This window comes from Acomys minous, assembly GCF_964271855.1.
Source record: "Acomys minous genome assembly, chromosome: 3".
NCBI lineage: Eukaryota > Metazoa > Chordata > Mammalia > Rodentia > Muridae > Acomys > Acomys minous.
The window spans coordinates 18,496,453-18,521,748 of NC_140485.1; the positions used below are offsets into that span (position 1 = coordinate 18,496,453).

At 47.3% G+C, this 25,296-nt stretch overlaps 1 protein-coding gene across 3 annotated transcripts in view; it reads right to left on the reverse strand.

Annotated features, from left to right (window-relative positions):
• Positions 1 to 11,191: 11,191 nt before the first annotated feature.
• The window catches only part of PTPRA (protein tyrosine phosphatase receptor type A), a 112,077-nt gene continuing 97,972 nt past the window's right edge, over positions 11,192 to 25,296 (reverse strand). For all 3 annotated transcript variants that reach the window (XM_084774225.1, XM_084774223.1, XM_084774224.1), the window contains 11 exons: positions 25,007 to 25,126; positions 24,044 to 24,210; positions 23,231 to 23,366; positions 22,161 to 22,310; positions 20,296 to 20,389; positions 19,894 to 19,970; positions 19,306 to 19,440; positions 15,816 to 15,941; positions 15,585 to 15,736; positions 12,583 to 12,718; positions 11,192 to 11,489 (listed from right to left, as the gene is read on the reverse strand). In XM_084774225.1, coding sequence (XP_084630351.1) covers positions 11,415 to 11,489; positions 12,583 to 12,718; positions 15,585 to 15,736; positions 15,816 to 15,941; positions 19,306 to 19,440; positions 19,894 to 19,970; positions 20,296 to 20,389; positions 22,161 to 22,310; positions 23,231 to 23,366; positions 24,044 to 24,210; positions 25,007 to 25,126 — 1,368 coding nt within the window. In that variant the 3' untranslated portion in view covers positions 11,192 to 11,414. The remainder of the gene's footprint in view (positions 11,490 to 12,582; positions 12,719 to 15,584; positions 15,737 to 15,815; positions 15,942 to 19,305; positions 19,441 to 19,893; positions 19,971 to 20,295; positions 20,390 to 22,160; positions 22,311 to 23,230; positions 23,367 to 24,043; positions 24,211 to 25,006; positions 25,127 to 25,296) is intronic.

Consider the following 25,296-nt stretch of genomic DNA (forward strand, 5'->3'; position numbering starts at 1 on the left):
CTTGTCTGGCCGATTGACTCCACGGAGTCTCGGGTGGAGTAGGAGGGGCGGAGGGGAAGCTTAACCATCCGACGCCCCGCCTGCTGGTTCCCACACCGCCCCCAAGCGTGGGCCTCTGCAGCGCTCCGGCTGGCCAGCTGCCTACCCTTTCAGGTTCGGTGCGCGAAGTTCTGAGTTCACTGCCAATTAAGTTAGGCTTGCACTTTCTTTTAAGTAAGCGCTCTCCTGGTGCACTGCACTGCCCTGATGTGGCCTTGGGCAGCTCTGCAGCTGCCGGAGCACTCAGTTATTAGTGACCTACTGTTCTTCTGAACTGGGTGGCCTGTGAGGTGACCCTTATTCTCTTTAACCTGACCCGAGGTCTTCCCACCTTGAAAAATACTGGCTTGTCAGGAAACCTAGGGGACTCACAGCTGCTACCCTTATTCATGACGCTTTTAAAGTATTGTTTCCTTTACAGCTGGATAGAGAAACAGCGGGCAGTTGCAGGGGCATCCATCCCAGAGGTAGCTCATTCCCCTCCTTACCCCAGCAGGGAGAGCTGCTGGTAATCAGAAGCTGGCTGTTTAGTGCCGGGGAATTCTCATCCCACTCATCAGTATTGTCAACAGATTCTACAGAGAACACAGAGGCAGTGGCAGGTGGATCTGATCTATAGTGTGAGTTCCAGGCCTGGCAGAGCTATATAGTCTCAAAAACGGGGCAGGATGACCGCGCATGGCGGCACACGTCTTTAATCCCAGCACTCGGGAGGCATAGGCGGGCGGATCTCTCTGCGTTCAAGGCCAGTCTGGTCTACAAAGCAAATCTAGGACAGCCAAGGCTAACAGAGAGAAAGCCTGTCTTGAAAATCCAAAAAAGAAAAAAGAAAATTGCCCACTTAACCAGGCAGTGGTGGCGCATGCTTTTAGTCCCAGCACTCAGGAGGCAGAGGCAGGCGGATCACTGTGAGTTCGAGGCCATCCTGGTCTACAAAGTGAGTCCAGGATACCCAAGGCTACACAGAGAAAACCTGTCTTGAAAAACCAAACCAACCAAACAAAAACAAAACAACAACAACAAAACACCCAAACAACAACAAAAACGGAGCGGGGCGGACTATATGTGGGAATGTGCTTACAGAGCACCTAGGAGGTTCTGAGGTGCCTGGGCTGGCTGCAATATCTGACTTTTTGTTCCCCAGAACAGAGGCTGCTTACATTCTGCTCTCACCTTCCAGGCCCAGGGTGCGCAAAGGCACCTTTTTCTTCTCAGTCAGGCACGGATGATGTGATGCCAGAGGGTTCTCTGGAGTCCTGGGGTGAGCTGGAGCCTGCTTTCCTCTAGGGTGCCAGCCATGAGACCATTGCTGAGCCCTTGAGAACCCAGGATGGACAGACAGCGGAAGCAAGGGCACTACCGCCACCCTAGCCTGGAGTGCTGCAGAGTTGCCCTTAAGGTGAGGGAACCTGGCACTCCCACACATACTCAGCTGTGGCTGACCTGGAACTCACAATGTTGATCAGGCTCATGGATGTCCACCTGCCATTGCTTCCTAAATGCTGGGAGTAAAGGTATGTGCCATTACATCTGGCCTAGCCTTTTCTTCTTCAAGGTCACCCTAGACAACCAGGATCTCGGATAATTTCAGTGTCTGGACCAGGAGAGTGTTCTAAGGTATGGGCCATTTCCTAGAGACTCCCTGACCTTGCCAGGTCTTTAGTTCCCTCAGGGGGTCAGGCCCACCCATCCTCCTTCTGGGGGGTTTCATAAGTGTAAGACATGAATAGTGTGGAATCATTTTGAGTATCTACTGCTACAGAACTAGAAGGCAGGCTCTCTGCCCCTTTCTCTGTGGCCTGTTGGGGATGTGGACTGCTATGCAGTGGTGATGGAAGCAAGTGTTTCCATTTGCTGATCCTGCTAGGCAGGCAAGATAGAACTGTTGAAGGCAGAAGTTGGAAAAAGGCTTTTCTGGGTAGTTCATGGATAAAGGGACATGGCACTATGTACTTGGGATAGAGCTGGAGAAATGGAAGTCTCATTTACCAAGGAGTAAACTATGGATGAGCTGACTCTAAGCTGCTGCAGGACTCTTCTCAGACAGTCCCAGGATTTAATAACCAGGGAGTTCCATTTCCTCTGGTATCAAATCCAGTGACGTCTTTAAAACAAAATCCAAACCAAACCAAACCAAAAACCCACACAGGGTCTTACTTGCTGGCCTTATGTTTGTCTGATATATTTTGATGCAAATAACTAAAATGCCATCACACCTGGGCAGGGCAAATGAGATAGGCATGGCTAAGGTTCCCGGGCACGGGGAGACAGAATCTTGGGAAGAAGAGAGATCAGAGAAGGCCACCATGGGTTAGATGGCAGAGAAGCACATGGCTGGCGTGGATGGAGATTTGGCCCAGATGAAGAACATTAGCAAGTATTTGGTATTATGAATGGGAGGTAGCTTGACAGAAATTATTAGAAGCAGATGGCATGGGATTGGGGCAGATATCCCATACCTGCCTCACCATGGGAAGTAGTTTAGGGGATTAATATCTTCCCTGCCTGCCCCAGGTTAACTAGGGCTATTTTAAAAGATAACAGGTGTCTGTGTCTTGATTACTAGTAGGTTATACTGCCATAATAATAATAATTATAGGCCTAATAATAAACATTATTAGGCCATACTGGTAAATTAACAAGTGGTGCCCAACAACATGGGGCAATTATTAGGCAATACTGATAATTTAAAAAAGCAACAGCCTTATATTTCTAACATAGCCGAGGCTGGCCTTGAACTTGTAGCAATACACTTGTATCTGCCTCCCAAGTGCTAAGACTGTGTGTGTTACCATACCAACGTACAGTGACATCTTGAAACAGGGGGTCCAAGTTGCTACTCAAACCTCTTCCCACAGCATCCAGTTTCATGAACAAATAAGAAGTTGCCACTGGCTTTTCATTGTCACCAGACAAATGCTCCCCTATCTTAGGTCTTCCCAGAGATCTGAGGTTGAAACAAAAATCAAAATGGAGCCAGACAATGGCTCAGCACTGAGATCTTGAATTTGGTTCCCAGCATCCACATCAGGCAGCTCAGAGTCGCCTGTAATTTCAATTCCTAGGGGTCCAACACTCTGTTCTAGCTTCTATGGGAGACTCACATACATGTGTGCATATAATGCATAAGCAAAAATAATCTTTTTTAAAACCAGTTTTAAAAAAATAAATTTTCAATAATTTGTTTTTATGTTCACTGGCATTTTGCCTTCATGTATGTCTGCGTGATAGTGTAAGATTCCCTTGGAATCTTGAAGTTACAGACAGCTGTGAACTGCCATGTCTGTTGGTGCTGGGAATTGAACCCAGGTTCTCTGGAAGAGCAGTCAGTGCTCTTAACCACAGAGCCATCTCTCTAACCCGAAACAGCAAATCTTTAAAAATAATGAAGATGGTAGGCCTGCTCACAGGGTAAAGACACTTGCTGTCATCCCGAGGACATGAACTCAGTCCTGGAAGTCACATGGTAGACGGGAGAACCAACTCCTGCAGTTTGTTCTCTGACCTCCATACCTGTATTTTATGGCATGTGTGCACGTGTACACATCCACACACAAATATAAAGACTGAAAATGGCTACAAAATGGTCAGAATGGGGCACAGACCTTTTCCTGAGCTTTTCAACTTCACCAACAGATAAGTTGCCATATAGACATGTTGGGGACAAATCCACAGGGAACTTTTGGGAAACTTTCTTTACTAGGGCTGGTCTCAAACTTCTGAGCCTCTTTGTTCCATTCATCCCATGAATGTTGGGACAGCAGGTGTTCCCACCATGATCAGTTCATGCAGTGTTGTGGACTGAACACAGGACTTTCCACACACTAAGCAGGAATTCTATCAGCCAAGCCACATCTCCAAGCCTGTTTTGGAGTCTAACAATACCTTTTAAGGGCTGAGAAACATCCAAGTACCAGTTTTGACCTGGACATGCAGTGAATTTACAGAACTTATGATCACCCTGAGTGGTGCAGAACTTGCCTCAATCCTCTTTGTCTTTTAAAAATATTCGTAGTTTCCTCCTCAATGTCCAAGCACACCAAGCTTGGTAGAATACTGGTGTAATATAACGAGATTTGCTTCAAATGTGCAAATCAACTCAGCTAGGTATCTGTCGTGGAGTTTATTATGTTGTGTATGTACACATGTGCCACAAGAAGTTCAGGGACAACTTGCTGGAGTGCATTTGCTTCCCTAGGGACTGGACTCAGGTTGTCAGGCTTGGTGGTAAGTAAGCACCTTTGTCCAGTAAGCCATCTTGATGCCCAACAGTGGTCTACGTTCTGTTTTCATCTCCCTACTTGTTGGCTGCATGCTAGTTCCTGCCCTTCCTAACCTTGAACAGAAACTGTGACATGGAGACAGTTAATGCTTGAGGAGTGCCTGCCTCACCTAGTTCGGACCTCTGGCCTAAGAACAAGGAGCTCGGCAGCCTGTACAGAGGTCTGAGAGTTCATAACTGCTCACCTTCAAACAGTGTGACAGGCTTCATCTCAATACATATTTAGCACGAAGACTTGGACACTCCTGACAGAGGTGGGCTTAGTGGAGTAGTACCAACCCGGGGTTGACTTCTCTTTCCTCCAAGCAGACAGATGAGGGCAGCCCAGTAGAAGTGACAGGGGCTATCAGGGGATAATCTAATTCCTCCTCCTCTTGTGCTCATCCAGTCATTTGTAGATCTGGGACTGTCTGAGCAGTAGCTGTGCTTTCGCTGACAGCCATAAACTCTGGGAGTGGGGGCAGGGTAAGAAGAAACATTTATAGGGTTAACAGCCAATCTGTATTTAGACTGAAAACCACATAAGAAGGTAGGGTCACGCACGGCATAATGGTGACGGGAGCCACTGGGTGATCACATGTACCCAGCTTTAGGATAATGACGGGCAGCGTAAGAGGTACCACTGTGGGTGTGGGGCATGAGGTTCAGGATGGCTTGTAACTTCAACTTCCTAGAGTTGTCTTATTAGCAGGAACAGACAACAAAACAGGGACATGTATGCTATGTTAAATTATTCCCAGAAACACAGACTCTGCTAAGTGGATGACTCTTTATTTTGGCTTTTTGAGACAGGGTCTCAATGTGTAGCTCTGGCTGTCACAGAACTAGATCTGCTGCGTGGCCTGGAATGCAGCGATCCACCTGCTTCTGCTCGGATTAAAGGCGAGTGGCACCACTGTATTCTAGCTGTCAGCGTGTTTCATTCAAAGTTCCTAGTGTTTCCTTTTCCTGTGTATGCGCACTGGTCATGTACAAGCATGTCTGCAGGCCAGAGGAGAACTTGCTGTTATCAGTCTCCAATTTATTCTCTTGATAGAGGGTCTCTCACTAAGCCTGAGGGGAGGCTGGTGTCAGAAAACCCTTATAGGCCCTTCCTGTATCGTGCTCACCAACTGTATTGGGGTTACAGGTTCAATCATGGCCAACTTTAATGTGCGTTCTGAAGATCTAACTCAGGTCTTGTGCTGGCTAGTTTTATATGAACTTGACACAAGCTAAAGTTACTAAAAGGAGGGAACATCATTTAAAGAAGTGCCTTTGTAAGATCCTGCTAGTTTGTGATTGATGGGAAGGGCCCCGCCCATTGTAGGTGGTGCCATCCCTGGGCTGGTGGGCCTGGGTTCTATAAGAAAGCAGGCTGAGCAAGCCAAGAGGAGCAAGCCAGTAAGCAGGACCCTCTATGGCCTCTGCATCAGCTCCTGCCTCCAGGTTCCTGTCCTGTTGGAGTTCCTGTCCTAACTGCCTTCAATGATAAGCAAACAGTGACGTGGAAGTATGAGCCAAATAAACCCTTTCCTTCCCAAGTTCTTTTGGTTATGGTGTTTCTTCACAACAACAGAAACCCTAAGTAGGATAGGCCTTAATGCTTGTACAACAAAGCAATCTTACCTGCTGAACCATCCTACCAGCCCATAGTGTTTATTTTAAATGATGAGTTACTTACTCACTTTATTTATTTATTTATCCTTTAAAAAATCCAAAGAAGAAGCCACGTGTGGTGGTGCACGCCTTTAATCCCAGCACTCGGGAGGCAGATGAATTGCTGTGAGTTTGAGGCCAGCCTGGTCTACAGAGTGAGTCCAGGACAGCTAAGACTACTCAGAGAAACCCTGTCTCGAAAAACAAAACCAAAACACAAACAAACAAACAAAAATCCAAAGAAGAACCATGCTTCCCAGGAAAAGCTCTGGCCCTTGCCACCTGGTAACTTAAATCTTTTTTTAAAGTCAGGATCTTTGTGAGTAGCCCTCGCTGGCCTACAAGTTGCTAAGAAAACCAGGCTGGCCTCAAGCTCACAGAGCTCTCCCTGCCTCTCAAGTGCTGGAGTTGAAAGCCTGTGCCAGCATGTTTCTAAGGACTGTCTGCTGTTCCTTCCAGACCACCAACTCAGATTCCCCCTTGTGTCCATTCAGCAGGGCAGGAAAGCCATTTGTTCACCACGGAGCCTCTGCCAATGTCAGGATACAAAAATCACTGCAGCTGAAGGTGTTTGCAACCATCTGGGAAAACATGGCCAAAGCTGAGCTGACCGGAGGAGTCAGCTGTTGGAGGCCAGTGTACTAGCCCTGTGCAGAGACTGAAAGTGAGTGAGTTAGAGCTTGGAAGCAGAAAGGCAAAATGAGACGCTGCGGGAGTGGGAGCGGCAAAACAGAGAGGGTGGCTAAGGATGTTCCGAGCTGCAGCATGGTGGTGAAGCACTCAGGAGTTAGGGGTTAGAAGGGCGGAGATGGGGGGGGGGGGGGAAAGAAGGGCAGAGATGGTTGCTTTTCGAGTTCTGCTGAGTCATCCAGTAGGAAATGCTGGGGTCTGGGAGCTGGGGGTGGAGGAAGGCCAAAAGTCTGCACAGTCCCAGATCCTCCATCTCTGGGGATGACACTGTGAAAAGGGGGTAACTAGTGAATCAGACACCATATCCTGGGGTTCCAGTACCTGAGCTTTCCTACTCAGCATGGATGAGAAGAGGGGAGGGAATGGAGGGTACAGGAAGAACTCGGACTGTGCGGAAGCCTGTCACAAACGAGAAGCTAAGCTTTGGGAAACATGCCTGAGGAACACTGGGGGCAAAGAGGAGTCAACGAATAAGGTCTAAGTGGCAGGACTCTCGGTGTGTGCTTGAGGCTGGCTGCACCTTTGAGAAAATGCGCATCTCCATTCTGTCTCCTCCCCTGACCCAGGTGGCAGCTGACACGCCGGAGTGTCATGGGTGAATTAGTCACTTTTGCTCTTTCCACACAACTGTGCTGAGTCACACTGTCCTCTGGACACACAGGAGGTCCCTTCTGGGGTTTAAGCCCTGATTAAAAAGAAAGGAGAAGGAAAGGACGAGGGCTACTTCTATGGAGGGGAGCAAAGATGAGGTCATTCCTACTGGAAGACGTCTATTAGCAAGCAGGTGGTGTTTAACAGCAGCAGCTGCTGAGCAAGTCAGCACAGATGCTGGCGGAATGCTGGCCCGGCCACTCTAGTACCTCTTGGTTAGCCTTGGCAGCCCAGCCTGTTGGCAGGTGGGACAGCAGCACAGAGGACCTTCATAGTGGTGTATTTACTGAGGGCTTGCTGACCCAATAGCCATACCCTTCCATTGCTGACTTACGGTACAGTGTGCAAGGAACAGGACATTCTTCACAGAACATTCCTGATTCAGTTTCTAAGAGGACAGAGCGACTCCAGTGACTTACACTCAGTGTAAAGCTGGTCTGCTGTCCCTGCTTTGCTCTCACAGGTTTCTGGGCTTCCTTCTGTACATCCTCATCTTTTTTTAACTTAAAAAAAATTTTTTTTAGTAATATTTATTTTATTTAGTGTATGGGTATTTTGCCTGCATACATGCTGGGTGTAAGGGATCCCCTGGAACTGAGTTATAGAGGTGTGAGCTCCCATGTGGGTGCGGGGAATTGAACCTGGGTCCTCTAGAGGATCAGTCCTTACTCTTAACCACTGAGCCATCTCTCCAGCTCCACACAGAGAATGTTGAAGCTGAAGCCCTTGAGTGACCTACTTGCTAACCAGCTAGTCAGGGAGGCTGTCGAACTCCACATGGCCGCCCAGGGACGGGCTCAGGGGCTAGGGCTCTGCGTTACCACATGAGACCCCCTCCTGGGGTTGGCTCCTGAGTCCCTGGGTTCGAGGTGCTGCAGCGCAGTGCTGACAGCTAGCCTCCCGCCCCCTTCCACGCTGCGGCTGTGCAGGGGCCTCACCGAGAAGCGTTCCAGGTCAGTGAGCTGCCTGGTACAGACGGGCTGCACACTGCACTGGCTGCAAGACAGGCTCCGCCTGGGTGGCTGCGGCTGAATAGATTCAATCTGGTTTTTTTTTTTTTTGAGACAAGGTTTCTCTGTGTAGCCTTGGCTGTCCTGGAACTTGCTCTGTAGATCAGATTGGCTGTGAATTCAGAGATTTGCCTGACCCTTCTGGGATTAAAGTCATGTGCCACCACTGTCCAGTCTCTCTCAAAATTTTAATTTATGGGCTTGAGAGATGGCTCAGTGGTTAAGAGCACTGACTGCTCTTCCAGAGGTCAGGAGTTCAATTCCCAGCAACCACATGATGGCTCACAACTATCTATAATGAGATCTGATGCCCTCTTCTGGCCTGCAGGTGTACATGGAGGCAGAGTACTATATACATAGTAAGTAATTAAAATTTTTTTTCTAAAAAATTTATTCTTTTTCTTTTCTTTTTTTTTTTTTTTTCGAGACAGGGTTTCTCTGTTATCTTGATTATCTTGGACTTGCTTTGTAGAGCAGGCTGGCCTCGGACTCACAGTGATCTGCCTGCCTCTGCCTCCCGAGTGCTGGGATTAAAGGCATGTGCCATCACGCCCGGCTTTTATTATTTTTTTCAAGATAGGGTCTAACTATATAGTTCTGGCTGTCCTGGAAATCAGTTTGTAGACCAGGCTGTCCTTGAGTCTCTGCCTCCAAGTACTGGGATTAAAGGTGTGTGCCCCTATGCCCAATCTTAGAACTGTTTCAGGTGTATTTTGTTTGATGTTTTGCCTGCATGTATGTCTTTGCATTGTTTGCTTGACTAGTGCCCATGGAAGTGAGAAGGCTTTTGGTGCCCTGGAATTGGGTGATTGTGAGCCATCACATGAGTGCTGGGAACAGATCCCAGGTTTTCTGCAGGAACAGCAAGTGTTCTTAACCACTGTGCTGTCTCTATAGCCCACATCCCCCCCCCCCACCACACAAACATTTTGAATGTGGTATACAACTAAGCTTCCTTTTCATAACCATTTTGTCTAGATTTAAACGCCCCTTATGGCTCCAACTGACCTTTGCTTTCTACTCACCTGAATTCTCTCTGGGTCTGGGTTAAGGCCTCCCTTCCCAAGCAGTCCAAATAGCACCCGCCTCTGAACGTGCCTCTGGGAAGCACACTAGGTACTTGCTGAAACCTCTGAAGAGCAGAGGGCGTGCCCAACCCTCCATGGCTACCAGAGTACCTGCTGTGCTGAGAAGTGGCTTGTGAGCTGGAGGAGGTGGGAAAATCCACCCTCCACGTCACCTCGGGAAGGTCAGACTTCCAAAATGGCCCGAGGCAGCCACAGGCCTGGGTTCTAGCCAGTGGGGATTAGTGAAAATAGAAAAGTGTAAAAATGAAGTTGCTTGCCTTCTGAGATTCTTCCTATTTCAGGTGGGTAGCAGTGCCTAGCTCCCATCCTGGGGACAAGAAATACACCCTCAGGATATTAGCAACAGAAACTGGAAGGAACTGGCAAGGCATATTGGCGCACGCCTTTAGTTACAGTACTTGGGAGGCAGAGGTAGGCAGACCTTTGTGAGTTTAAGGCCAGTCTGGTCTAGAAAGCGAGTTCCAGGTCAGTCCATGCTACACAGTGAGACCCTATCTCAAAAAAACAAAACAAAACAAAATAAACAAAGAGAGAAAGAGAAAAAGCTAGATGCAGAGGCATGGTCATACTTCTAAAATAGCCCTGGGTAGCCACAGGCCTGGGTTCTAGCCAGTGTCTGTAATCTCAGCCTTAGTATTTCTATCAAAAGGTGGGAAATAGAGAATACAGAATCTTGAAAAAACAGCACTACAACAGCAGAAATAACAAGATACCCTAAACCTGGTCTTGAAGAAAAAAAAGAGAGAGAGAGAGAGAGAGAGAGAGAGAGAGAGAGAGACACAGACACTGGCCTTCATATTTGAGTATTTAGTCCCCAGTTGGTGGAACTGTTTGGGAAGGATTAGGAAGTGTGGCCTAGTTGGAGGAAGTTTTCTAGAGCTCACACTAGGCCCAGTGTCTTTCTTTCTCTGCCCTATGCTTATAGACCCAGATGTGAGCTTTCAGGTACTGTTTAAGCACCATGCCTGCCTGCAGCCATGCTCTACCACGACGGTCAGAGACTCACCCTCTGGAACTGTGAGTCCCAAATTAAATTCTTCTGTGACTTGCCTTGGTGATGGTGCCTGACTGCCTCAAAAAACAAGCTGAAAAGAGAGCCCCAACTACTGAACAGTAGTGTGCTGTGGCATGTGTGTGCCTACACTTACACATAGAACTAAATACACCTTCTGAAGAAAATTAGAAACTTATTCTGAACAGAAACTAGAGAGGCCAAAGTGGTTTCAACTCATGCCATCCAGCAGCTCCTCCTCCCCTCCTGGTGTCCTTTCCCTTACAGAAGCTCAGTGAGACCCTACCTGTGTCTGTCCTAGGGAGCAAAGCTGGGTGGGTGGCTGGGATGACTACACTTGATAGAAAAGAGGGCTAGGGAAGTGAAAGACAGCAGCCAACAGCAGGGCTAAGAACAACCCAGGAGAGCTGCAGCTTAACAAGGCTGCCCTGCCCAAGACAAGGACCAGTATTTCCTCAGGGAACCAAAAGTTTTATTACCTGATGATCCCTAGTGTGGTGCCAGAGATGCCATTCTGGGCTCAGTATTCCCCATGCCCAGTATTCCCCATGGTGGGAGAGGAGGGTGGACTGGAAAGGGGAGGGATATTTACAGTCCAGGGAGGGAAAGAGGCTGCATGGGGACAGTGAGACAACCACTTCCTCAAGAGCTCTGAGAACTTTGTGCTTTGTTTTAGTCGGCGCCACGCTACCGAGAATGAGTCTTGCGTTTATCTTCTTTAGGAAAAGACGTTTGAAGCAAAGAATAATCTAGCCCAACTTCCAGGCTGCGAATTTCATGATATCAGTCCAAATATCACACTATTTAATTCCTCAATAAAACACTGGAAAGAGGACTATCAGTGCTAACACATTTACATACAAAATCTCCACCTAATAGGTAATAGAAGCCTATGTGCCATTTCTAAAACAGTTATAAGATATATACAATTTTGGGTATATTAACAAAACAGAATATTACAAAATATTAAAGGCAATTCTCCTGTCTGTGGACCTTGTCACCTGTTACTTGAAGTTGGCATAGTCTGAGAAGGCATCGATGTACTCCTGCACCACCTTGTAACAGAATTCATACTGTTCCTGGGAACAAGCAGAACAGGGAAGAAAACCAGAGTCACCAAAGGGACGCTAAGGGATACCAAAGGGATGTTCCTAAGAGACACCCCCACCCCCATTTCATTTTAGAATTATCACAGTGTATCCTTGGCTGGCCTGGAACTCGCTCTGTAGATCAGGCTGTCTTATAGTGCTAAGAATAAAGGTAAATACCATCACCCTGGCTTAGCAGACCCAGTTTTTCAAGTGGAAAACTGAGAGAGGTATTAAAAAAAAAAAAAAAAAAAAAAAAAGGAAAAGAAAAGAAAAAAGAATGTTTGTGAGTACAGTAGATCTTTTATAGGCAGAGCTGACCAGACATGTGAGGACAGTCCTAGGTTCTGCAGGTCAGCTGTAAATGTACCAGGCTGAGCATGGGGTATCTAGGGTGGCCCTCAGCTTGCCCAGGCTGCTAGGCTTGGATGAATCCTGACACGCAAAGCTTTGTCTCCCCTTAAACCTTTCTAGGTCCACAAGATTCAGGAAAACCTTTCTGGATGTACAGACCGTCAAGAGTCAGACCTCTGAACAGGAAAGCCAAGCCAAGGCAGGCCCTCCTGCCCACTCCTTCCACACAGAATCCACGCAGAGTACAGACAAACCTTGTGGGCCATTCAGGCATTCCCTTTGCACACATGTGCACGCATGTGTGGTGAATGTATGTGAGTATTTGGGTGTGACTGTGCACCCGCAGGCCTGTCATCTTCAATTGCTCTCTCTCTCTTCCCTTGAGAGCTAGGCTGCTTGGCCAGTGAGCTCTTGGGATCTGCCTGTATCTGCCCTCAATGCTGGGGTTACAGTACATACAGCCCACCTACTTTTTTATTTAGATGCGGATTTGACCTCAGGTTTGCATGTGCGTGTAGAACAAGGGCGATTACCCACTGAGCTATCTCCCCAGCCGCAAGGCCCTTCCTTTTAGCCTCTTCCATTTCTTCTGGTAACAGGCTGTGCTCCCACTCTGACCCTGCTTCCCAAGGTACTTGCTGTCTTCTGAGTGGGAGAGCTCTCTGAAGGCTTGCTCCTCACAGGGAGCAGCTGTAGATAGTGTACTGACACAAAGACATGGGTAGCATACCAGTGTCTGGACCATGTGTGGCCTCTGTAGCCGCAGGCTCTTGACTGTTTGGAAGACATCCAAAATTCCTTCTGCTTTCACACGCTCCAAGACTGTGCTCAAGGCACAAAAGGTCCCTGTTCGTCCTGCCCCGGCGCTGAAACAGAGCAGATACACTTACACACCTGCTGTCTGTCTTGAGGGGCAAGTGTGAGGAGCAGGTGCAGGCTGAGGCTGGTTCTGGGAACATGAGTGCATCCATGGAGCTACCCAGGGAAGGGGTCAGTGGAGCAGGAGAGCCACGCTCACCTCTGCCCCACTAACCTGGAGCTCTGCAAGAGAAAAGCTCTGGAGAGCTGATGGATCCCTGCTGCCCCTCCTGTGGGCACTGTGATGTGTCTATAGGACTACAGAGGCAACTCTGACACACCTGCTGGCTTGACTCCTTGCTGTCTACCTACAATGACTAAGCTGTCTTCACCAGCTGCTGACTCAAACATTGGTGTTTGCCAATTCCTTTCCACTCTTTCTAAGGAATCTAAATGTCCATCTTGACACAATCTACTCAGTCCAATATTACCAGTTGATTCCCTTAGCAGACACAGAGTACCGGCTGCAGGGCAGGGACTGTGAACTCAGCAGTCCTCCGAGACAGTAAGATATATAACAAGCAAAACAAACAAACAAAGAAGAGTAACAGCACTCCAGGCAGATGCTCAGGGAAGGCGCTCTGAAAGGGCATGAGCAGACACCAAAGTGACAGTGATGCACTACGGGTGGCTATCTGAGAACAAGCCTCTTAGGGGCCGAGGGTGACGAAGTGGTGTACTGGTCCTGGTGCAGAAGGGGCCCAGGAGAATGCTGGGTACACTTAGCTGACTGGCTAGGCAAGGACACCTAACATCTCCTGGGCCCTTGTTGGGACGCTAGGTAGGAGTGGTCCAGTCTTACTGATTGTTTTTGTAAAAATCTGTATTTATACGTGTGTGAGGGATGGGGGGATGGTGTGTGAGTGTGTGTGAGCAGGCTGCAGGGTGTGCCATAGTGTACACATGGAGGTTAGAAGACAACTTTTGGAAGTTGGGTCTTGCTTTTTACCTTGTTGAGGCAGATTCTTTCTTGTTTCTGCCACTACACACAGTCAACACCAAGCTAGCTGGTCTGAGAGCTTTTGGGCGATGTGCCTGTCTCAGCCTCCTGCCTCACTATTGGGAGTGCTAGGATTATTGATGCAGGAATACCAATCTGGCTTTTTATGTGGGTTCTGGGGATAATACTTGGGCTGTCAGGATTGCATGGCAAGTGATTTTACCAGCAGAACCACTGAGGAGCTGTGGGGGAGGGAGAAGTAATATTTGGGTTCTGAGAAGACAGGGCAGATAGAATAGGGTTCACTGATCAGATTAGATGTGGAGAATGGGAGGGAACAGGATCATCCTAAGCAGGTCCCCAGAAGTGGTGTCACACACCTTTAATCTGGCACATGGGAGGCAGAGGCAGCTAGAGACCCTGTCTCTAGAAACAAAACTAAAAACAAAAACAAAAAGAGAGGTCTGGAGAGGTGGCTCAAAGGTTAAGAGCAGTGGACCTGGGTTTCATTCCTAGCACCTCCATGGCAGCCAGCTCACAACCATTTGTAACTCTAGCTCAGTGGATCCAATGCCTTTTTCTGGCCTCCTCAAACCCCAGGCATGCACATGGGGTAAAGACACACATGTAGACAAGAAACCCCACACAAAAATAAAGTTAAGACAACAACAAGGAGCTGAGCCAGAGTGGACAGGACACTGACTTGGAAGAAGACCAGGAGTTGTGACTTGAGTCTTGCGCATCAGGTATCTGTGTACTAGATACATAAATGCCAGATACAACAGTATGAAAATTAAGGGGGAGTTTGAGCCAGAGACCAAGATTTGGCAGTGGATAATACAAGCAAAGGGGCTTAGATGGGCTACCTAAGGCACTGCCTATTGGATTGGGAGTCAAAGGCCTGGCTACAGATGGAGCAGAATCAGCATAGGCACAGAGACAAAATAGCTCATGATGAAAACCACGAGAGCAGCCATTAAAGCTTGTCACCAAGAGATGAGTGACTTGTGTCCAGTGTGAAAGAAAAACCATTGTCTCCAGCCATCTTGAGGCCACAGGTAGTCCTGATGGAGCTGCCATTTCCTGAGTGCTGGGATTACAGACCATGTGCCAAGATGCTTGGTTTTATGTGATGTGTGCACAAAGCTACATCTTCAGCCCTACAGAAGGGGCAATACCTACCTACCTACCTATCTTTTTAAACAGGGCCTCACTATGAAGCCCTGGCTTGGAACTCGCTATGTAGACCAGGCTATCCTTGACCTTACAGATCTGCCTACTTCTTCCTGAGTACTGGGAGTAACTGTGTGCACCACCACACCTGCTGAGACTTCACTATTAAGGACATGCCTTTGGATAAACTTTTTTCCCCCTTGGGTGTGCTAGGATTTCACTCGGGACCTTTAGCATGCTAGCCAAGCGCTGTAGCACATCCCCAGGCTAATATTGTTTTCCGTCTAAAATGCCATCTCAAATGAGCATCACCGGCTCCCCAACAGGTCTTCTTTCCACTGTTGGTTACGTCAATGCTACTACTGATTAGGGCTGAAACCTGGGAGGCATCTTGACTTTTCTTCTTGCCTCTATTCTCACTCTCACTGATTATTCTTCCCCTCAAACCATCCTCAAAATACTCTTTTCTCTTTCCCCATGCTTCAGGAGACCAGCCTACACCCCACATTATCTCACTGGTCTCCCCAGTGTAGACCTCCCTTGCTACTCCCCTGAATCCCCTCACTGTTCCATGCTCTTCTCAAGATCTGAGCATCACCACTCCTTCAGCAAACACTGTGCAGAATTCAAACTCCAAGACTCCTCTGATTACCCAGTTGTTGGGTCGCCCAACACCTCGGTGCTCAGTAGTACCTGCTGTGTGTCTCTCCTTGGGGTCTGATCAATAGTCACATCATCCTCCACCTGCAACCCATGCGTACCTGCAGTGCACAGTGATGGGATGGTTCCCCGACTGCTGCTGCTGCTTCTGCACTGCTGCAATGATGTTGATCATACCCTTCCCATCACTGGGGATGCCCACCTCAGGCCAGCCATGGAAGTGGAACTGTCGGATCTGCCGGCTCTTGTTCTCCTGTGGAAGAAGGGGGATCAGGGAAGCAGTGGAAGCCCTGCTCTTCCTGTAGGAGCAGCCCCACCCGCACCCATCTTACCCTGGTGTTGGTGACCAGGAGGTCTCGGACAGTGTAGCTCTCGCATTCCTCTTCCTTCTTCAGCTCAACTGTGATATCCCCATAGGACACCAGGCCATCAGATGGCCAGTACTGGGCACACTTCTCCTGGAGAAGCAAATGGAGAGGTATATGAGGTCGGGGCTAGAGTCCTGGATGGTAGAGCAGCAGCAGTGCTCATAAATAGCCTGTCTTCTCACAGCACAGAGACCTTTTCTTCTGACATTTATTTTTAGATTTATTTATGTATGATTGTTTTGCTCACATGTATGTTTGTGTACCACCTGTGTGCCTGGGTCTTACTATGTAGCCCTGGCTGGCCTGGAACTCACTAAGCATATCATGTTGGCCTTGAAACTCAAGAGATCTACCCTTCTGCCTCCCAAGTGTTGAGATTAAAGGTATGTACCACCATGTTGGCCCCACGGTGTCCTCTTAGCCCTTTAATCTGTAACAGTTAAAGGGATGTCTGAAAATTCCTAGCGTGAGCATTTCTATCTTTGCTAGTGGGCAGAACAAGCCAGTACCATCAGACATTAAAAGAGAATTTGGTAACAAAGGCCAGGTGTGAAGGCTCATGACTGCAACCCCAGCATTTGTGAGGCAACGGCAAAGAAGACTATGAGTTCAAGGCTAGCCTGAGCTACAGCGTAAGGTCTGTCTCAAAAAACAACCAACCAACCAACCAACCATCAAACCAAACCAATAAATAGGTACTGAAGACCACACCTAGCAGCTTTTAGGTCATAAATCATTTACTTACAGGCGGAGGGGGCAAGAGATAAAGATGCATGGCATATATACCCATAATTTTTGTTTTGAGGATGTTAGGTAAAAGGATTCTGAGTTTTCTTTTCTTTTCTTTCTGTTCCCTCCTTTTCTCTCTTTCCCTCCCTGTCTCCTGCCCTCCTTGGAGACAAGGTCTCATAATGTCACTATGTAGTTCTGGTTGGCCTTGAACTCACTATGTATATCAGGCTGGCCTTGAATTTAGCATAGATCCTCTTGCCTCTGCCTCTGGAGCACAGGGATCAAAGGCATACACCATTGCCTCTGTTAAAAGGATGCTGATTTAAAAGCTAGCCTGGAGTCGGGCGTATTGGTGCAGCCTTTAATCCTAGCACTTGGGAGGCAGAGGCAGGCAGATCGCTGTTTGAGGCCAACCTGGTCTACACAGCGAGTCCTGGAAAGCTAGGGCTATACACAGAGAAACCCTGTCTCGAAAAACCAATCCCCCCCCCCCAAAAAAAAGCCAGCCTGGGAAATACTGTTAAGAATTTCAGAAACAAGCTGGACGTGGTGGCGCACGCCTCTAATCCCAGCACTCGGGAGGCAGAGGCAGGCGGATCGCTGTGAGTTCGAGGCCAGCCTGGTCTACAAAGGGAGTCCAGGACAGCCAAAGCTACACAGAGAAACCCTGTCTCAAAAAAAAACAAAAACAAAAACAACAACAACAACAACAACAAAAAAGAATTTCAGAAACAAACAGGGTTGGGGATGTAGCTAAGTTATTGAGCATGTTCAAAGTCCTGGGTTTGTTCCCCAGCATAGAAAAAACTAGGCATGGAAGTGTGCATTTGTAATCCAGCATTCAAGAGGGGGGTGGGAGCAGGAGGGTCAAAAGTTCAAGGTTAGTCTTTGTTTACACAATGGACTTGAGGCCATCCTGAGATACATGAGAACCTTGCTGTAAATAAATAAGTAAGTGAAATGAGGAAGAAGGGCTGAACCCAAGGTTAGGAACTATTTGTCAGCACTAAATATTCCACGAAAGGTTATTTATTTATTTTTTTTAAAGTGAGATTTTCACAAACCCAAACAAGATTTTAAGACAAGGAATGACACGATTACATCTATATTTTTCAAAAAGGTACCACATGGCTGCTACAAGAAGAACTAAAGTTTGGGCAGGACGTGGAAGTGGTGCCTGTGCTGGTGGGATGCATGGGAGGCATCACCACTGCCCCAAACATCATGTCAGAGATAATAGTGACAGGCAGTGGGCCTGCTGTAGGAAAGTGGGCGTGCTCAGCAGCTATCAGGAGTCACCACCAACAGATAGAAAGACAGACAGACTTCACGTAGAGGCTATGGAAAGGCTGGGGAGGAAGGTAACCTCTAGACTTGTGACAGGAGCAACTGAGAGAGAGGTAGACTTACTTACTTAGGTGGGCGCAGAGTTAAGTGAAGGAGTGATGAACCATTTTTATCAGCCTCCTAGGTGCTGGGATTACAGGTGTGTGCTGCCTTGCAGAGTAAAGAGGCCTGTTTATAAAAGAACACTTATTTTGTGTGTGTGTGTGTGCATGTGTGTCTGTGTGTATGAATGTGCCATGGACTGCATATGGAAGTCAGAGAATAGCATCCTCACCCACTGGGTCATCTTAGTAACCCCAGAGAGCTTTTAAGAGATGTATAAATTAGATTTGTCAAAGACTCTTTCTAAAAAAAAAAAACTAACTGGTGCTTCTGAGCATGTGTGTGCATGTGCCAGTGTACATAGGAGGAGGCTCAAAAAAGGGCATCATGTGTCCATTATGCCTCACTTATTTGAGGCAAGGTCTCTCCTTGAACCCAGGCTCTCATTTTCTCAGTGAGGATGGAAACTAGGAAGGCCCAGCAGTCCTATCTGTGTCTACTGGAGGCAGGGTTACAGGACTGTGAGGGATACCTGGCTTATTGGAAGGGTGTTGGGACTCGAAGCTGGTCTTGACTGTGCATCAAGCAGTAACTGCTGAGCACCTCCCCAGCCTCTCAAGTCCTAAGTCTTCCCTGTACCTTAGAAGCAACTGTTACCAGGCCACACTAGCTTCTCCAGTTCATTCTATTGATGCTGATCTCTGCTAAATAATGCTCCATGGACCGTGAACCATGTACTTACTACGGTGTACAACCTTGATGCAAAGAGGCTTCAAAATATAAACACTATGGAAACACAGCCTGAAATAAGAGATGAAAGATGATACCCTAAAGTTGAGAGTGCCCTGCTGAGGCTGCATGACCAGGGACAGAGAGTGGGGAATGATTTCCTATGCTGAGGAGCTATCTAGGACATCTCTGAGGTCTCTGTATACTCGGGAGTCCCAGACAACACGACTTTCAAGTTGGTTTTAAGTCTTTTTTTTTCTTAAAAAAAAAAAAAAGGATCTTAAGTATGTGCTATGCAGCTGCTGGCCTAACATTAGGGCAGATCTCTCTTCTTTTCTCTAACTGAGGAACCCCCTTGCAAATAATTTTTTTTTTTTGGAGACAGGGTCTCACTATGCAGCCCTGGCTCACCTACAGCTCCGTTTGTAGACCAGGCTGCCTCAATCTCATATAGATCATTCTGCCTCTGCTTCCACAATACTGGAATTAAAAGTGTGTGCCTCTATCCCCAGCTCCCCAGAGCAGTATTAAAGAGAGATCCAAATATATCCTATTGTTGTCCACCCTTTCTGTTTCTCATAGCCCAGTGTCTTGTTGAGCTCACCTGGCCTCTCTCTTCCAGTTCTGTTAGCATAACGATGGAGCAGGACTTCCATTCCCAGATCATTCTCCAGAAGTCCTCAGCTGTGTGCAGAAGAGGGCCCTGGCTGGCAATGTAGGAGTCTTTCTGCCGGTAGCCCTGTATGGGTCAGGTTAATCACAGAGGTGGTTTGTCAAGGATCAGAGAGTGTAAAGACAGGCTTATCTGGAAGGTAGTAAGCCGAGCCCTTAGGAAAAGACAAGGAATGCTCGGAGGCACACCCATTCCAGAAAGAGCTTTTCTGAGCAAGGGTCACACTCAGGGAGGGGAAAATGGTATGGAGATAGGAGGAAGAGAGTAGAAATAGGGAAGATTGGATCAGTTTTAGATTCTTGGATGTGTTACACTGTAAGCGTCTCTTCTAGAAATAGGTAGCATGTCTTCTTTACATTCTGTTCCTTATTGCTAGACAGGCCTAGTGCTTAGGGTGCATAGGTGGCAATGAATTTAGTAGTTGCTGATTGGCTCAAAGATGTTCTTCTCCAAGCAGGGATGTGAGGGAGGCGCTGGAAGCCCCATGGGACAGACTCAGGGACAGAACCCATCACTTACATCAATGAAGGATGCATTCACATAGTCTGTGTTCTCTTCACCTCGTTTGACTGGAATGATCACTCTGTTAAATTCATCTGCAAGGAGGAAAATGAATGGCTTGCACCTCACCAACATTCACTCCCCTTATCAATTTCAAGTCAGTGGGGCAAAGATATCAATGTTTCTTTGGCTTTTAGGCCTTTTCATTTCCTGAAACCACTGAAGAAGGAGAGGAGCAGGCAATGCTGTGACCCTTGACTTCAGGCCAGTCACCATACCCGAGAAGCTGGAGTAGTGGAAGACATGGAGCTGGAGCAGTAAGACTCTGGAGTGAGAGTGTGTGTGTGTGTGTGTGTGTGTGTGTGTGTGTGTGTGTGTGTGTGTGTGTGTGTGTGTGTGTGTGTGTGTGTGTATACTTACATGGAATGATTTGTAAAACTCGGTTCTTCTTCATGTTGGCTGGAAGGTTTCCAGTACGCATCTTGTCATTCTGGATTTTGATTGAAGTTAACTTCTGAATGAAGAAAGAAGAAAGACACTATTGTTCCTAGTAAGTGAACCTGAGCCAACTCTTGCCAGCACGAGGTAAATACCTCCAGGCACCCCCAACTGCATTTTCATTAGTATTTTTCTCTTTTTTTGGAGACAGGGTTTCTCTATGTAGCCTTGGCTGGCCTTGAACTCACAGAGATCTACTTGCCTGCCTCTGCCTCCCTGAGTGTTGGGATTAAAGATGTGTGCCACCGCGCTCGGCTTCAGATGTATTTTCATCTGAAATGTTCATTTCCATTTCCAGATGTAATTTTTCTGTCTTTAAGTTTAGTAGGAAGTGAAAAGGATGTTTGAGAGGCAATGCCTTCTAGGCTCCTGTAGAACTTTCTGAGACTCCTCTGGGCCAGTCTTCTGCCATTTAGAAAAATATTCAAGTTGTATTCTTCCTTCCTCATTCGTTCTGAGGTTGTTTCCTTGTGGGTCTGGGTATATTCCTTATATGTGTGCATGTGGAGCCCAGAGGTTGACACTGGGTGACCTACTTTATCCCTCTTCACCTTGGGTCTCATGGAACCTGAAGCGTGCTGCTGCAGCTAGCTGGACAGTTGGCCAGCGACTGTCTCCTTCCCCATCTGTTTCCTCAGTAGTAGGGTTACAGGCTCATCCCATCCTGCCTCGTTTTTCACATGGATGTTGAATATCCATTAGTCATGCTTGTGCAGTGTCCCAGCAAATCAAGTATATACTAAAGTGCAGTAAGGATGCTTTAAGACCAATGGTTCCCTGTACTTTCAGTCCCACTTCAGTATCCACTTTCAGCCTTGCTTCTGAATGCACACTTGCCATACTAACTTTCCTTTTTAGACAGGGTCTCTCTACATAGTCCTGCCTGTCCCACTATGTAGACCAGGTTGGCCTCAAGTTCACAGTGATGTGCCTGCCTCTGCCTCTGGGAATAAAGATATGTTCCATTTTTAAAAATTTGAGATAGAGTCTTGCAATCTTCCTACTCAGCCTCCCAAATAGCTGTAATTATAGGCCCAGCTTAGGCTTGAATACATTTCTTCCTTCCTTCCTTCCTTCCTTCCTTCCTTTCTTTCTTTCTTTCTTTCTTTCTTTCTATAGGGCCTCTCTATGTAGTTCTGGCTGTCCTGGAGATTGTTATGTAGATCAAGCTGGCTTCAAATTCACAGATATCCTCTTGTCCATGCTAAGATTAAAGGAGTGAATGACTATGCCTGGATTCTAGAAGTTCTTCTTCTTCTTCTTCTTTTTTAGAAGCTCTTCTTGATGAGAGTGTGACATGGGGTTTTACTTGTTTGCTTTTTTGGGGAGGGGGTTGCTGGGGATTGGATCCACAGCCACATGTTGTGCATACTTTCTACACTGAGTTAAACCCAGAGTCACAGGCCCAGTGTTGAGTCACTGTCTAAAGCACGCAGTAGTGGTGAGCAATCTAAGGCTCATAGGCCAAATATTGCCTATTACCTGGAAATAACAGCCTATCTTAATCGTTGACTTGTCACTGGTTGCTTTTGTGTTACAATGGCAGTATTAAGTAGTTGCAATACTGTATGACCTGCATAGCCCAAAAGATTTTTTATCTAGGCTTCACATTTGTTGTACATTACAATTATCTAAGAATCCTGAGGGGCTTAAAGAAATACTGTTTCTATTTATTTTCCTTAAAGACAAATTCAAATGACTTTAACATGCAGGACATACTCAACTAGATCTATTTTTCCCATTCTGTGTGGTTCATTCAGCTTGGAGGTTGTCCAGGTTCAGCTCACCTTGAATTCTTCCTCTAATCCATTGTTGCTAGTCCCTGGGATTTTGTTATAAATTTTTTGCAGGTGCGTTTCCAGAGAAGTCACTTCCAGTTCTGTATCCCCATACAGATAATGCTCCAGAAGGGCCTGGTATATGAAGACGTACTGCATCTGGAATGTGGATGACACAGAGGTCTCAGTTACGAACAGCATGGCCCAGGTGGGACCTGGTCACTCCTAGTGCCATCTTTACTTAGTCTACTTTGCCTTTATTTGGGCAGGGACAAAGTGATTCACTACCCCAATACAGTGAAGCAGGACTTGAAATGCATGAGCTCTCCTGGGGTGCTTAAGGGTGGAAGATAGGGTCCTGACCTGCCAGAATTCAGTCTGAAGAGTCTGTCAGGAACAGGACACACACAAAGGCTGCTAGTCTAGAAGATCTCAGACTCCAGCCTGCCTCCACCCCAGGTCTGTGACATGACCACAGAGTCCATCTCATTGTTGCTCTTGGACTTGGCTTCATCAGGACTGTGGGAGTTGGCATGTTTGCACTCATTAAAAACACTTCCTTTGTCCATGAGGTCCAATGGAAATGATGGCTGCCTTCCCGTTTCCCCAGCCATAAAGCTACACCCTCCTCTGTGTTATTTCTTTTAAAAAGACCTTTATTTATGTGTGAGTGTTTTGCCTCATGTATGTACAGGTACCATGTGCATGCCTAGTGCCCACAGAGTCCAAAAGAGGATGCTGTATCTCCTACAGTTGAAGTTACAGATAGTCGTTAGCTCCCGTGTGGATGCTGGGAACTAAACCTGGGTTATTCTGGAAGAACAGCTAGTGCTCTTAACCACTGAGCCACATCTCCAGATCCCATGCTTGGTTTCTTTACATATAGGGCAGAAGGAAAGAACTAACTTGTAATTTGTCCTCTGACCAACACATGCATTCCATATTACATGCATGGGTACATGCATGAACATGTATATATACTACATGATGTTCATGTGCAATGAACTGGAGACCTCAGAGTAGGCAGGTGTCCTGGCATTAGAAAGCCCTTCCCTTGCCTCGCCCCACAGATCACTCACGTCTGTCTGTACCATCTGGCAGCGCTGGGCCCTGATCCGGCTCACAAAACCATAGACATCCACTTTCCGTTCTGAATGCATCATGTCCAGCATGGCATCGATGACAACAAATGTACCAGTGCGCCCTACACCTGCACTGTAGCCAGAGAGCGAGGGTTAGTGGGGCCAGGTATAGCTAGTGGGAGCAGACAAGGGAGGGTGGCACACCTCAGGTTTTCTCTAGGCAGCTAAATTCTAATTTCCAGTGGGGTATAACACTCCCCCAGCATCAACAATCCTACTGTGCTAGGAACTTCTGGTCTCTAGTTATCAGGGCCTGGGTACCCCGACACTTAAGGGTCTCAAGGTAGCAAGAAAACTGAACCAGCAGTTGACCCCATTGCTTGGCTTCACAGTGGAGTCTCTCTATTCCTAACCTTGGAGGGCTGCCTCCTAAGAAGAAAGGTATATTAACTCTAGTCAATATAATAGCAAAAGTCGATTTTACCTCATGCATTGTCAGGGTATATACTGAAAATAATGAGAACCAGTGAACAGATTCTCCCCTAACTGCAAGAATTGCTTCTAGAGGTGGATACGCCTCTGGCTCAAGTCTTCCTTCACAGTTACCTCAGAACCAGAGTCGCCTAACTCCCCTTTTTGTACAAAACGTATTCTCCACCCCAGACTAGAACGTGAAGATTCTCTCTGGCTGCTGCCTGGGGTCCCACCTATGCATTTCTTCTGTGTCAGCCTCCTTGGTCAGAGTCCCTGTGCTGATCCCTTGCTCTGGCCAAGGGGGCAGAAAGTGGGTAAGGGTCAGGCCACACTGACCTGCAGTGAACCACGATAGCCCCTGCATACTGAGGGTTACAGGCTTTCACCTTCTTGAGGAACTTGAGCATGCCAATTGGGGTAAAAGGCACCCCAAAGTCTGGCCAGCTGGTAAAATGGAACTGAGTGATGAGACGCTGTGGTTTTCTGTTGGTCACGTCGCCCACCTGTAAAGTGAGGACACTCTGTGTTTGTTCTGATAATCAGAGGAGGGCAGCACGGAGGCAGGGAAGGTAGAACAGAGGTGGTCAGGATGAGGGCAAAATAAGGAGGCACCCAGAGGGGCTCTCATCACAGACAGAGAATCTTCCCCACACGTTAGGCTGCGCCCTGATTAATTAATGAAGGTGAAATTCAGAGAACTTAAATGAGCTGGTCTAAGCCCAAGAATTATTAAGTAAACAGTAGAGTTAGAGACACAATGCAGGGCTCCTGATGCTGCTTCTTCTTCTTAAACAGAATTTCATCTGTAGGCCAGGCTGGCCTCCTGCCTCTGCCTCCCAGTGCTGGGATGAAGGGTGTGCAGCACCATCCTAGCAGGCCTCCTGATTCTTCTAAGTCCTCTTTGCACAGCAGCCCAACCCCCACCTCCAGCTCAGCCCTCCAGGTCACCCTGGAAGGCTTATGATAGCTCAGTACATCCTCGGTGTTGGAATCCTTAGAGAGGTGGTGAACACAATGCCCAGAAGACTGTCCCCCTTCCTGAACCCTCTCTTCATGTGGTCTGGTCACATTCAAGGCAATCAAACTTCACCTCAACAGGCCCTTTTCCTTCCAGACATAGAAACTCTGCTCATTTAGCTTTGACAGACATGTTCCTGAAGGTCAGATTTCTGGTTTCAGTCCACACAGACTGAATACTATGCAATTTCTGACATCCTGAATAAGAAGAGGGCAACCCAGACCTTTCTTTCTTTCTTTCTTTCTGTCACAAATGCCTAGAAAGAAGGCAGAAGACTGTACCTGCTGAATGCAGAATTTCCGTACTGTGTAGTCCACCAGAACAGTCACATCCTCGACAGACACACGGACATTCCCATAGGTCCAGCAGCCTTGGTCTGGCCAGTATTGGGCACATTTACACTGTAAAGAAAACAGACACATGTCTCTCATTCACGACTGCCATGGCAGATGTAAAGGGACCGAGAGAAAAAGCCCACAATGCTTAAATCTCCTGTCACCTACATTACTGTAGCTAAAGTTACTGTAAAGTTTAGTTACTGTACCAGGCCTGAGTAAAAGAGCTCTCCATA